We start from the raw sequence: 14,210 nt of genomic DNA on the forward strand, positions 1-14,210 counted from the left end.
CAAGTTACTGTTTTAGCTCAGTCTTATGTTACGCTGCAGAAGAAAAATTAGTGGGAAGCACTTTACTATGACGGCAGCAAAATCATATGCGCGCCGAGGGTCTTTTTTTGGAGCTTTCGCTGCACTGGGCCATTCATGTTAGCCAACTGAGGAGCCTGGTCGTGGTACGGCCTCGTTCGCCCCCACGCAGGTACACGGTGCGCAAGATGAGCTCCTCAGTGTGCCGCCTTGAGATGAACTTCGAGCGCTTCGACGTGGAGTCCAGCACCGACTGCGAGTACGACTACCTGGACGTCGACGGACAGCGCCTATGCGGGATCTTCTCCCGCAACACATCCGGTAAGTTCACCTGGGAAAAATTTCACTCTCTCTCTCGTTCTCTTTATTTACTATCTATCTATGTATCTATCTATCTATCTATCTATCTATCTATCTATCTATCTATGTGATTCCCTTCCGTCATCACATTCCCCTTTGTAGCGAGCTGTGTACTCCTCCTAAAGCTGTAAATTCACACAACGGGCCGATCTCCTGAGACAAGCATGACGGGACCCCGAATCGTTCCGCACAAAAGAATGCCGCACGCAACCTAAATTTTAAATTAAATTGTGAGGTCTTACATGCTAAAACCCAGATCTGACTATGCGGCATGCCGTATAGGGGGGGGGGGGGGGATTCCGGATTAATTTTGACAACCTGGGGTTCCTTAACGTGCAGCCAATGCACGGTACACGCGAGCGTCTTTTGCATTCAACCCCGATGAGAATGCTGCCGCCACCACCAGGATCGAAACCGCGACATTGAGCTCAGCAGCGCAACGCCATAGCATCGAGGCTATACCGCGGCGGGTGCAGACAAGCAGCAAGAGGCACGATTCGTTGCAGCTTATCTACGTCACATTCGCCTGCGGACTGGAACACGATCCGGCCCGTTGTATGGATCCAGCTTAACAAGCCATTATGTTTTCAGATTGAGAACTGGGCAAAGGAACAGGTCCCGCCCGCGTTCCACGTTTCATTGAGCAGTTTTTACTTGAAGCTGATATCCACCAACTGGCCCCATGTTTTGTAGGCTTTAATGCCTACAAAACTTACCGAAGACAAGACTTTGTGGTCGTTCTCGACAATTTCGGAAGCACTAAGATTCATTTGCTGCGCAACGCCTCGCCAGTGACCTCCATACACTTTTTTTCTTCTTTCTAACCTGGTTCTGCAAGTAACTCGTTCTACGAAAGAGCGATCGAATGCTCACCTTTGAATTCGCCCTTTTCTATATGAAAGAATTTGAACGGGTTAAAACTTAGTGCTTTTGATTACTAGCCGCTGTGACATTGCGGTGAAGCGTTTGGGTTAATGCTTAAACAAAACTTGTGCATAAACGCCAAATTTTTTTAGAAATTGCATTTTTTTAACGTGATGTCATGGCCCTGCTGTCTTCAGCTATCCAAAACACACTCCTCAGGAGTGGGCTGACGCTCAGGTCACCACTGTCAAGATTGTCTTTCCAGACTAGCCGAACTTCCAAATAGACAAAATCGGAGGTCGGATTTCTGATTTCGACTTGCAGCAAGAATAAGACCTCGCAAAAAGAGATCTGAAGAAAAAAGAAAAAAAAAGTGTTCTCTTGCCAGTATCTGTACAAAACAAGCAGCAACAACTGCGCGTTTCTAGAGACCACAAATTATCTATGGGGGCCCTCAGTACAAACCGCAGAGCCAGACACTTGTGAACGCTTACGTTTTCTAGGACAATTATCGGCTTTCAGAATAAAAGACTGCTTTAACCTGAAGTCACACCGAGAGTGCGTGGTGCGCAAAAAGAGGGCTCGAGGTACTCAGGCTCTCGACTCTATAGGCTCTAGTAGCACTTTCCAGGCTGTCTGCTATACTATATGGACTGTAAGAGCGCATATCCAGAGCAACTGGATGCAGAGTGAATGTACGCATGTAAATGGTCCTGCTCATAGTTCACTGCACTCGCTAGATTCATCATTTTTACCACCACACCTTCCATTTGTCACTCCGTTCTCCATCCATCGTCAGCGTATAGCAGTAGGTCATCGGCACTGGTGTTCCTGGCGATCTCTCTGTTTTTCTTACATTATTTGGCAACTGTCTCTCAATCTTCCGCAGTATTTAACCAGTGCACAAACATGTACCCAACACAGCCTGTGTAGTAGAGTTTTTTTTCTGTTGCTGGAGCTTGGTCGCCCCGTCCCGACGTGGGTGCGGCCCGCGGCTTCGTCGCCTCCCTGAGAGGGGGCAATGGAGCTTCTCAGGACATTCATTAAGTTCTTGTCTGGTCTGTCTGTCTGTCTGTCTGTCTGTCTGTCTGTCTGTCTGTCTGTCTGGCTGTCTGTCCTGTCTGTCTGTCTGTCTGTCTGTCTGTCGGTCTGTCTGTCTGTCCTGTCTGGTCTGTCTGTCTGTCTGTCTGTCTGTCTGTCTTGCTGTCTGTCTGTCCTGTCTGTCTGTCTGTCTGTCTGCTCTGTCTGTCTGTCTGTCTGTCTGTCTGTCTGTCTGTCTGTCTGCTGTGTCTGTCTGGTCTGTCTGTCTGTCTGTCTGTCTGTCTGTCGGTCCTGTCTGTCTGTCTGTCTGTCTGCTCTGTCTGCTCTGTCTGCTCTGTCTGTCTGCTGTCTGTCTGTCTGTCTGTCCTGTCTGGCTGTCCTGTCTGTCTGTCTGTCTGTCTGTCTGTCTGTCTGTTGTCTGTCGTCTCTGTCCGTCTGGCTGTCTGTTCTGTCTGTCTGTCTGTCTGTCTGTCTGTCTGATCTGTCTGTCTGGTCTTGTCTGTCTGTCTGTCTGTCCTGTCGTCTGTTCGTCTGCCTGTCTGTCCTGTCTGTCCTGTCTGTCGTATGTCTGTCTGTCTGTCTGTCTGTGTCTGTCTGTCTGTCTGTCTGTCTGTCTGTCTGTCTGTCTGTCTGTCGTCTGTCTGTCTGCTGTCTGTCTGTCTGTCTGTCTGTCTGTCTGGTCTGTCTGTCTGTCTGTGTCGTCTGTCCTGTCTGTCCTGTGGCTGTCTGTCCTGTCTGTCTGTCTGTCCTGTCTGTCCTGTCTGTCTGTCCTGTCTGTCTGTCTGTCTGTTCTGTCTGTCTGTCTGTCTGTCTGTCTGTCTGTCTGTCTGTCTGTCTGTCTGTCTGTCTGTCTGTCTGTCTGTCTGTCTGTCTGTCTGTCTGTCTGTCTGTCTGTCTGTCTGTCTGTCTGTCTGTCTGTCTGTCTGTCTGTCTGTCTGTCTGTCTGTCTGTCTGTCTGTCTGTCTGTCTGTCTGTCTGTCTGTTGTTTATGTGTACACGCCGCAGTTGCTTAGAAACAGCTAAAGGGCGCGTTTACCTCTATAGACACGAATACAAGAAACAAAAACGAGGATACGGGCTGTGCCGTAGTTGTTTACATTTCTTGCTTTGTATTTGTCCCTATAATGGTAACTATGCCCTTTAGATAACACCAGCGATAGCCAAGGACGAGTTCATAAGCGGCTGCGGCGCTCGGCTGCTCAGCACGATGTAGCAATAGGTCCACGGCGGCCACATTTCAGTGATGTTGAAAATAAAAAGAAAGGGTCGTAGTTTTGCGCGAAAGGCGAAGCATTGATTGCTATAGCAAATTATAGACAGCTGTACGAAGTAATGTTACTAGTATTATGGGCAGTAGAACCTGTAGTAATCTTTCGCTTACTAACTAAACTAACAAGCATGGTGTCACGCGCGCACAGGCAAACATGAACACTTCTATCTCAATCACTACAGACACTCGCTATGCTGGCCTCATGAAGAGCGGCAGCAGCGGCAAACGAACGCTTCGTGTTAACTGTAGCTTCAACACGTCTCCGAACCCTGAGATTATGCAACCTCCAACACTAGAAGTGCGAAAACACAGCGCATACGAAGCCACAAGCCATCTCGGCTCGCGCAGCTTTCATACCCACAGCAGATAAGCTCCAAGATTTATAAGACGTGCGCGTCCGTGCCACACGCAGCAAGGGCCAGCCTACAATTGAAGACCTGCCTCGCGCTTTTTAAGTACAACATTGGGCGAGTGGGAAGACGACGCGCATCAAGCCACCATACTTCTCGGCTCACCATCTCCCACACCCATGGGATCCGGCGCCGCAGGGCGCAATATGATCTTGTAGGACTATAGGACTTTATACAGAACACCACGGTGATGACGACGGCGGAAATTCGCCTGCAGTGTGCCTATAGTGGCCATCGCAATAACAGCGAATGTTTACAGCAGTTTCGGTGCCCCGTAAGAACTGGCGAAGCCAAAATTATCCCGGAGCGTTCGACTACGTTGCAAGGTGTATTCGGTCATCAAACCTCTTGCGACCGAATACTGTATGTCTTAAAATCGTGTCTTGCACCATGTTTTGTCAATCTTTTTTCTTAAAGAGCTTGGATAAAGTTAGCTGGGACATCCTCTATTTGGAACGTGAAAACCTGCTAATCCATGTGGTCGATGTTCCTTTCGTTCGCCGTGTCGTGTCCGCAATCAGTCTTCTCTGTGGTAGACATGGCGAAAGTCTAGTACTGCTCGTGTGCGTGAGTGACCGCATCTCACGCTCAACGGTTTGCAGGCATGTACGACTTCGAGGAGAACGAGAAGCAGCTGCACTTCCACTCGGACGCAGCCAACTCCCGACCAGGTTTCCGCATTCGGCTGCGACAGGTCGAGTGTGTGGACGAAGACGAGGCGGAGTCGCCGCGGCCGCCACCCTTCAGGCCCCTGCAGGGGGGCTTCACTACCTCGACCCTGGGTGTCGGAGGTGATAGCGTCCACCGCGAGCACCACAAGTGCGACAAGATCCTCACGAACCGACTGTTCGACGTGCGCAGCCCAAACTACCCGGGAGGATACCCGCCCAATCTGGACTGCAAGTACATCGTCTTTCAGGTCAGTGCATTATTTAAGCGTGACTTCAAGCCCGTGCATATAGGTGCGTCAAACATTGAGAGGCCGCTTGGCGCGCTGTCGCTATTGTTTCATGGCTGTTGAGACGCTCACGTGTATCATTTTGGGCACACTGAAAATACGCGTGCAAAGAAGTGGAGCTGTTTTCACTGGTCAGCTCTTTCGAGGCCACCAGTGCGGCAGTAGGCAGTCCCTCGAAGTAAATGCGGCGTTCGAAGCTTGGGCAATCGCCGTAAACTAAGGCACACGATAGGTGTAAGAGTGCAGCACTGGCCCCTATCGTTTTTGCATATCAAGGTCGTAGAGTTGGCTGCTTTGCGGCCCGACAAGCGCCGCGTAGGCGAATCAGCTTGCCTCGCTTTGTGTGTGGCTTTCGACATTCAGAATACTGCTGGAGAATCGCAGGGTGCCGGGTGCCGAAGCTCTTCCGCTACACCCGTGACGTCGTAGACATACTACATAGCACCCGCCGGTACATGTCGCGCATGTCACTTATGCCGATCACCTAAGTAACATGATTATTACCATTGTAGATTCTCTTTAGAAAGTTAGCCCAAGTTAGCCAGTGAGGTTTTTCCGCAACATTCATCAGAATAACCATAGTCGCAACATACCTAAAAGTTTGGGGCGTGTATTTTAGTTTGCCTCTTACAGCACTCTAACACTCGCTTTGTTGGCAGATATTTCATTTCTTGAGCGTCTCCTGTGTGGATGCTGATTTCTTCATTTCAATATTTCCCTAAAATCTAGGGGTGTTGGAATAGCGGAGTTTCCGAATCCAGTGGAATGCAACGATTCCGGAAAAAAATGACTTGCGAAGATCGAATATATTTTTGTAATTTCTGAACAAAGTCAAGTTTAAATATTGTGTAGAATCCGTGTGGTTGAAAAAAAATATGCGGATCCAAGGCACTGTGAGAGTTGATGCTATGTGAAGTATTTTCCTGGTAGCTGGCTGTCCAGCGTCGTTTGGATTTCTTCAAGAGTTTCCAGATGGACCAATGTTTTTCTGTAAAGCAAGAAGTTATGCATGTGACGCGAGCCTGTGTGTGACGACAGAAGCAAGACGAGGACGATTGAATGACGGTGACGCCATGACGAGAGCATTGCTTTTACTTCGGCGAAAGAACGGTTGCAACCGGTTCGGTTACGATCTGGACCCATCCTGAAGGTGGAAGAATGTCGCACAGTGCCTTCGCAGTGTTATCTGCGACGAGAAAAGGGCTTTTGAATGTGGGCCGATACCGAAGGCGTTGCAGTCTGCACGCTGCCGCTCGTGGCGCCCAGGAAAGATAGAAACTGGCGCGCGCGCATTCGACACACGTCGAGCGAGAGCATGCGGTACGGTAGCAAAGCTACCGTAACAATTCTATTAATCTTTATAAGCTGATTTGTTGAACCATGCAGTCGGCTGAGCTGCAGTTGTAACCAAACTACTGAGGAGAAATATGTCGCATAAATCAGCTAGGGAATAAATGCGGCCAGCAGGGAAGGTGTCCTCGCACAGTAACGGAATCGTGTGCCAAAAACTCAAGCAACTATCAATGCGCAGTCAGCAGTGGCATTATCGTGGTGGATAATCCAGCGCGCCTCTTTCGACAATTGGTCGGGCGCCAGGCCCAATATTTCATACGCACCAGGACCTCCACGCAGAAAGTGGCCTTGACCTCCCGACAAAGGTAGAGATTCGTTGTGAGCAAATCCATGGCTGTCAAAAAACACGATCCACATCTTCGATTTTTGGTTTGTTGTTCTTCGTTTTTCTTTCCTTTTTTTGAGCAGAGCTCATCTTTCTTTTCCCGCTCCTTGCTTTGTGACTTCAGGTGGATGTCGTATTCGTAAATTCAGTTTTCGTCACCGGTGACGCCTATTCGCAAGAATTTATCGCGGTTGCTTGATGTTTTTTATACAATGTAACATTATTTTAATCGCAACGTTTGCTCAGGAGTTGGCAGTTTCGGCATCGTGCTAGCGGAAACCTTTTTATTTCAAATATTTCAGCCAAAATCTGGTGAAAAGACGCCTTTTCCCAACCAAGTGCCTCTTATATCATTCTAACAGTCATTCGGTGGTCACTGAGCATAAGAGAACGCACACGATCTATGTTTTCATCTTCCCGCGAGGTGGAGCGGCATCCTCGTCCTAAATTTTCCTTGGGGTCTTTACGGCCTTCAGGAACACGCTGGACTCCCGTGAACACAGTTCTTTCATTTACAGCATTGCTTATAGGCCTTTTGTAACATTTGATACATTTCTGCACCATTCTTGGCCAGTTTCAAAAGAAATTTCATATTGATCTTTTTAACCGTCTGTTCGTCGATCTACATTTCGACAAAGAGTAAAAAATTCCGCAGAGACACTTAAGGCTGCTTACATGTGGGAGTGCGAAAGCAATATAGTCCCTATGATGAAATGTTTTTCCCCGCACGTTCTGTGCCCTGGGGCGCACGCTCTCCGCTCATTCTAACTGCGCCTCGGTAAAAGCAAATGACAACGCGCCAAGCGTCGCATCGCAATCGCTTGCCCGCGAGGAGTTCAAAACTCGAAGGAACGCTCAGCGGCATTCAATGGACATTGATACATTTTATTTTATATAGTCATTTTATACACTCATGACGTGGCGCCGCCTCCTACCCGTTGGCTGCGCCGTCATGTGACTCACGACGCACGCACTATATATATGCCAGCCGTTCAGTCAGCCGGATGGCCTCGACGTGACGTGCGCCATGACGCACGCACTAGGCGCACCTTTAGTCCACCAGAGCCGTGGAGCCGCCGTGGCGTCAGGGAAGCAGGCTCGTCTCGCACCCCGGAAGCCCGGGTTTCATTCCCACCCAGATCAAAGTTTACCTAATTTTCTTTTCAAAAGCACTAATTTGTTTGTTTACAGGAACCTCCCTGAGAAATTTGACGTCAATTCGAGCATTTTTTGACGTGTTCTTACTCACTGCCGTCGGCAATTTTTGGTACGAGCATTCGGTCACGTGACTGACTACAACGCCGGATTTTCGCTTAACGGGGCATATAATGCTTTCGCATTAAAATTCCTCGCCCAAAACGTGCACGCATAATATTCTGCCTTGTCATACAGCCGTCCCACATTTTCTGAGGTCTATCTGTTTTTTTTTTAGCAGAAAGAGCAGCGCCTCTACACTCTCATCTACTACATTGCTGACTCAATGCGACAACTTTGTGGGAACAAGGTTCATCTAAAGAGGTTGCGAAGCTTGGAATGTAAGGCGTGCCAAAAGCTATCGCCAGGTTTATCAGTTAGTGGTGCACGATTGAAGCACGACTACGTGAGGGGGCGGGGGGGGGGGGGCGAACACTAAATCTAGAAAGTCTATGTGAAAAAGAAAATGTTCGAAAATTTTAACAGCGAAGCTGTTTAAGCCAGCCGTAATTTGTGGTGCGTATCAAGAAACTACCATGAAATAAAATAAACTTTCTTGCCGAGGCGGGATTCCACCCTCGTTTCCCCGGTCCCAAGGCGAGCGTCGTAACCACTAGGCTTTTTTTTTCAAAATTTATTGGTCATAACCACTAGGCTATACAGCCATGCTTGCAAAACGTGCATTTATGCCAACCATATGATTACGTTCGAGCGTCGTCGTCTTCGTCCACAGCTGGCGCGTTCGTACGCTCGGGCTTTGCGAGGTGAAGAGGTTTTGCGCGCTATGAGAGAGAGAGACGCATTCACGGAGCGGGTCTCCTGGAACGTGGTGTCGGTGTTGCAAGCTGCGCTATACAACGCGCAGTGACGGCCGTAAGTCCGAGACGCGTGAAAAGAAATTATCATGATCATGAGAAATAAGATGAAAAGTTCACGCGCAGTTCCGGAAAATGCTATGCTACGATCTTCGATGTTTCAAGCGTTGCGCGGCCGACTGCAAGGTTTAGCGTTTTTTTATTTCATACACCCATTTTTAAGATGGGAATACTGTCATACGAGTAAAATATTCCGTTTGAAATATTTATGCTGTTCCAAAACAACAAATGGTAATGTTTTCTAGTTCACAATTTATTAGATCGTTCTTGGTGACCCGTACCAACCAGTGATTCTGGCGCAAGACTTGGCCAGACTGTGCAAGCCAGCTATCATGCAGTATGGCGTTGCTCACTTGAACGCCGCGGTTTGATCTGAGTTTTTTTTTTTTGTTAAAACGATATTCTTTCTTGGGCTACTTAAACGCGAAAAACTTAGTCTGTCTGTAACTAGGTTCAGCCATTCGGCCAAAACCAAGCATAGGAGAGGATGTGCAGAGAGAGAAAGAAAGAGAGAGAGACAGAGAACAATAAATAACTAAACTTCCTTGGCGAAGCGGGATTCGAACCCAGGCACCTGCGGTCCGTAGGCGAGCGTCATAAGCAGTTGGCTGTACACACACTTTTTTTTTCTTTATTACATGGGAGCAGAATCTTCAGCAACACAAGAAACAACAGGGCGCTACAGGGTATACTATCGTGAGCAATATGAAGGGGAACACAGGAGCGCATGTCAGATAGCCTCGAACCCTGCTATGGCGATACGCGGCGGACGCCGTCGAAAACAACGTGGAAAGAGAGACGCTGTTCTAATAACTGTTGGTACTCTCACCACCTGTTTACACAAAGTGCGGAATTTCTACTCGCCAAGCGCACCGTGATAACTGTTTGGTATTGCGGTTACTGGTAACTTTATGCGCCGAGGCGTGGTCAAAAGTAGCACTCTTTTAAGGCTGAAGAAACTCATCGCGTCAATTGATATTAAAAAACATTGATTGAAAATACGAGCCCAGGTCTAAAAGTAGCGTCATACGGTTGCACAAAGAAGAAAAAATACAAAAAAAACATGAAAGGAAAAAAAAATGACTCGCTGTAAGTCACTGCGGCACATAACCGTCTTACCGGCTTTCGGCGGCCAGTGAAACGCCGTAAGCTGCCGTTTTGGACAAATGCAGGCGCGGTGGGAGTGCCAACAGTTAGCGGAAGAGCGCCCCCCTTTCCCCTCTGTTTTCGATAGCGCCATCCGCGTATCGCTCTAGCTCGGTTTCGAGGCTATTTGCCACGCGTTCGCGTGTTCCCTTTCATATTGTTCACGATAGTACATATTCAAAAGTCAGGCAAGCATGTACACGCGTCCAATAAAGGCATCCAGTCCGGCGCTATTTCTTCATCAGCGTACACACTACGAACGTAGGCAGCAGATTCCCGAAAAAACGACCGAGTGCTTCGCGGTGGTTCAGCGTGCCTGTCACACATTCTACTGCGCCAAAGACTATGTAGGCCAAGTACGATGAACATGTCATATGGTGGGTCACAGGGATCTTTAAAAGGTAAGAAACGAATTGTGTATGGTGTGATGTCTAAATGTTTTTAAGTGTTCTTTGGAGATTGTCCCAGAAGTACACGGCATCCCTACAATCGACAAAACAGTGATCAATGGTTTCAGCATGTGGAAACAAACGGCACTTTGTAGACCACGGCACGAAACAGCCCCTTTTTTCTAACCAGGTTTTGACAGGAAGGGTTGCCGAATGCAAGTTAAAGAAAAAAGTTTTGATCCCTGGAGGAATGATCATTCGACGGACACGCTTAAGCGCATCTAAGTAGCAACATTCCAAATAAGGCGCACGATAACGGGGAACAGGAAACATTGTGTCTATCAGTGCAACAGAAATTTCTTTACGGGATGCAGTGAAAATATAATCCAAGCTAAAGCGAGCTTTAAGAAAGCGAAAGCCTTCAACAGCCTCTTTCAAGAAGCCCCAAGGAGCAGGTGGTGCATCTCTGACAGAGGACGACACAACTATTTCTGGAAGGTTTTTAATTCATTAATCGAAGTTGTAACACCTCTCTTAGAAAAGGACTGTTTACATCACGAAAGACGAATAACCGGGAGAATGTTTTAATTTCTTCAGCGTCCAGCTTTTCGACCGCTACGACAGCAGCTATTTTTCTTTTGAGGCTGAGGCGAGCTTGCAACTCACCTTAGCTGAAGCGCCAGCGTGTCATTAAACTATAGTAGTGGCGTATGTCTTAATGAGATCAAATTAGGTTGTCATTGACGGCAATTGCTCCAGTAGGTTCCTTATAGGAAGGCGAGCGAATAGGATGGAAATGACAATTCCACAGAGGTTACAAGAAAACTTGTGTTTTATTCGTTTAGAATTATGCAACCCATATAACTGACCAAGCAAATCTTGTTTCAATGGATGAAAAATAGTATGGCCAGCACACAGTCGTAATGTACAGCAACATATGTGAAACCTTTTCACGGAATCATTCGCCATTCCGTGCGACACCATGTATTCATATCCAACAGTTATCAGACAAGACAACATTGCCCCACATTATCATTTAGAAAACATTCGAACTACTAATTTTGCTGCTCCTCGGTCACTAAAGAGCCTGTGTTACGGAGAGTGAACGAACATGGCGCGACGTTTCTTAGTGGAGCATTCCGCATTTATCATCACGAGGAGACACAGCGCGTCGGATGCCGCAGCGTGAACTTGTACGATAACAAAAAACCTCCACTTACACCTTTCACCAATGAATGTCGTGCGCTAAGCCACGCAAAATTTGAAGTGAAGCGCACGCCACTCTTTGAACAAACGCGCAAGGAAATTTAAAAAACTGGGATGAAACCGCAGCGTTGTAGTGAGCTATGCAAATCAGCACAGCTGGTTTACAGACGGGTTTGCACAGCCACAGTCTTGCCAAGTCTTGCGCCAGAATCACTGGTTGGTAGGGTTCATCAAGAAGGAACTAATAAATTGTGAAATAGAAACAAAATTAACATTTGTTGATTTAGTACAGCAACAATATTTGACACAGAATATGTACTCGTATTACAGTATTCTAAATAAAACTTCGTGAACATTTTTTTCCCTGTAGGTTTCCTTATTTCAGTGTTTGTGCCCCTTTGTGCCCATGCTAATTTGCAGTCAATATCATAAACTTTTGCACTTCAGACGGGAAGACTACAAACTGCTTGCTTGCTCTCTTGCTTGTTTGTTTGGTAGGTAGATTGGTTTCTTACATTTCGAGCTCTTGTTGTCACTGCTGCCATCAACCGTATCTTTATTGCGATAGCAATTATATGGACACTCCAAAGCGGGTTTCAGCCGTCGCCATCACCGTGAGGTTCCGTATGACGTTAACGGCTACGAAATCGTCGCCGCGCTCCGGACGCTGTATGTGCGAGTGAAAGGGCGCGAGGGACGCGCGCTTTCACGGGGAGCGAACGCACGTCGGAGAGCAAGCGCGCGTTCTCCGCCGTGCTCCCTGAAGGGCTGCAGAATTAAGCATCTCTTTCCCCCTTTACAATCAATACATATAGAGAGCAAATGCGACTTCTTTCGTCGCGCGAAAGGCGCGTGGGGAGACGGGAGGGAGGGAGGGGAGGCGACGTTTAGCTGCGGCACCAAATGCGCATTTATATAAAAACGTTGCGAGGCGAGAAGGTGTGTAAGATTTACGACGCTGCTCGACGAGTATCCCATGCATTCTGTGTCGTCGAAAACCTCCGAGCCACCCCCAGAGGCACCGGCAACCGTCACCAACGCCGCGCGCGTTCGGTGTGAACGCGGGCAAAACGCCGACGGCGTCGACAGCAGTACTGCGCGTTGCTGGTGCTGCTGCACGTCCAAGTTTATACAGCTTGGACAGCAAATAGGCGGCATCTGCAAAATGTGGATAGCATGTCTATCGCCTAAGACAGAGCGAAAAAAAATTATTCGGATCCCACGCACTGCGGGAATCGATGTGGGCGAAGCTTTCTGTGTTGTTTGCCTTGACTGAGAATAAATTAGCGGTGATGTTGTCGGCGAATGTTTAATTTCTTGAGCATTTAGTGCAATACGAGAGTGATGAGCTGATGTTAGATGTTACCTTGCGTGTACCACTGTATTTTGTCTGTGTAGCGAGACATGTTTGTTTGAGGCCTTGTTATGCACCGTTGTTCATAACCTCCGAGTAGGTTAGCATTCTCATTGCCTCACATGGCACATCGCAGCGTGGCAGAAGTGTTAAACATTAATTGCTGTATGTGGCCAAAACCGCAATCGGATTATGGGGCACGCCGTAGTAGCGGACTCCGGATTGATTTTGACCCCATAGGTGTCTTCAGAGAAGGACAGACCGAGTAATTTGAGTTTTCAGCGAAATATTTGTATGAGGTGGGAATACAACTGTAGAAAGGAATGAACCTTCGTTTTGTGAAACTTGCCACGATTTCATGAAAAATTTCTTATTTCACTAAAGGTGGAAGACAGCGTTTTAACGACTTACAGATTTTACCAATTCGAAGGCCTATCACTCTAAAATTAACGCATTACACCTCGCAAATTTTTTTCTCGTAAATCTACGCCATGCGTGCTATTGGCCCATGGGAAGTTTTGGAAAATTGGCTCACTTTGGTGTTTGAGTAACTGACCTTGAAATCAGGATTTTTTGGAACATGTTAGGTAAGTTGATGAAGCTGAAAAATATTTCTCACAAATCTTTAAAAGGTTTCTCGCAAATCAATAAAAGAAGTATGCAACTATATCACGGGTTTATTTCGTTATAAAATCCCCAAAACGAAGTAATTGCAAAGAAAAGCGAGAAGCGAAACATTTTAGAGACGTTCTAAAAATTATTATCGCCCATTTTTATTATTATTTCATAGAATACCCACCCAGGACTGCTAAATCTTGTGCAGTAAAAGCAGGTTGCATTATTGTGTTGTGGCTGAGAAAATTGAGCCTACCCATGCATGGCCATCCCAACGATGCCCCCCCCCCCCGTATCGTTCTAATAATAAAATAAATATCACGCGCATAGTGAATTTTGAACTCATTATATTTGTTGTAGTAAGGATAATGATTCAGGTTGTCTCTTTTTAGCCTCTTACTTACATTCCCTAACATCCATGTCTTTCCTTTCTCACTCACTCTTACTTCTCTTTAGCCATGAAATGAGTTGAGATTACGTTATGAGGGCTCCTGCATCCACATTCCTTTTTAGGTACGTTGAGGTAACAAGCACGCGTATAGCAAGTTTTTAACATCGAAGCTCTTTAAGCCAGCCGTTGTTGTTCGTATTAAAAAACTATCATCATCAATGAAGAAGGAAAATAAACTTTCTTTACGAGGCGGGATTCGAGCCCGCATACCCACAGTCCCAAGGCGACCGTCGTAACCACTAGGCTATACAGCCACGCTCTCTTTTTTTTCTTTATTGCACAGCCACGCTCTCATAACGTGCATTTATGCGATGCATATGATTGCGTTCGAGCGTCGTCGTGTTCGTCCACTGCTGGCGCGTTCGCGCGCGCTTGTGTCAC

General features: G+C 47.2%; 1 protein-coding gene across 1 annotated transcript in view; it reads left to right on the forward strand.

Annotated features, from left to right (window-relative positions):
• Positions 1 to 14,210, forward strand: part of LOC119444910 (cubilin) — a 337,977-nt gene that overhangs the window by 133,956 nt on the left and 189,811 nt on the right. Inside the window, exons 12-13 of the mRNA XM_049662748.1 lie at positions 191 to 339; positions 4,566 to 4,882. Of these exons, the coding sequence (XP_049518705.1) occupies positions 191 to 339; positions 4,566 to 4,882 (466 nt within the window). The remainder of the gene's footprint in view (positions 1 to 190; positions 340 to 4,565; positions 4,883 to 14,210) is intronic.

The sequence above is a fragment of the Dermacentor silvarum genome, chromosome 1 (assembly GCF_013339745.2).
Source record: "Dermacentor silvarum isolate Dsil-2018 chromosome 1, BIME_Dsil_1.4, whole genome shotgun sequence".
Classification (NCBI taxonomy): domain Eukaryota; kingdom Metazoa; phylum Arthropoda; class Arachnida; order Ixodida; family Ixodidae; genus Dermacentor; species Dermacentor silvarum.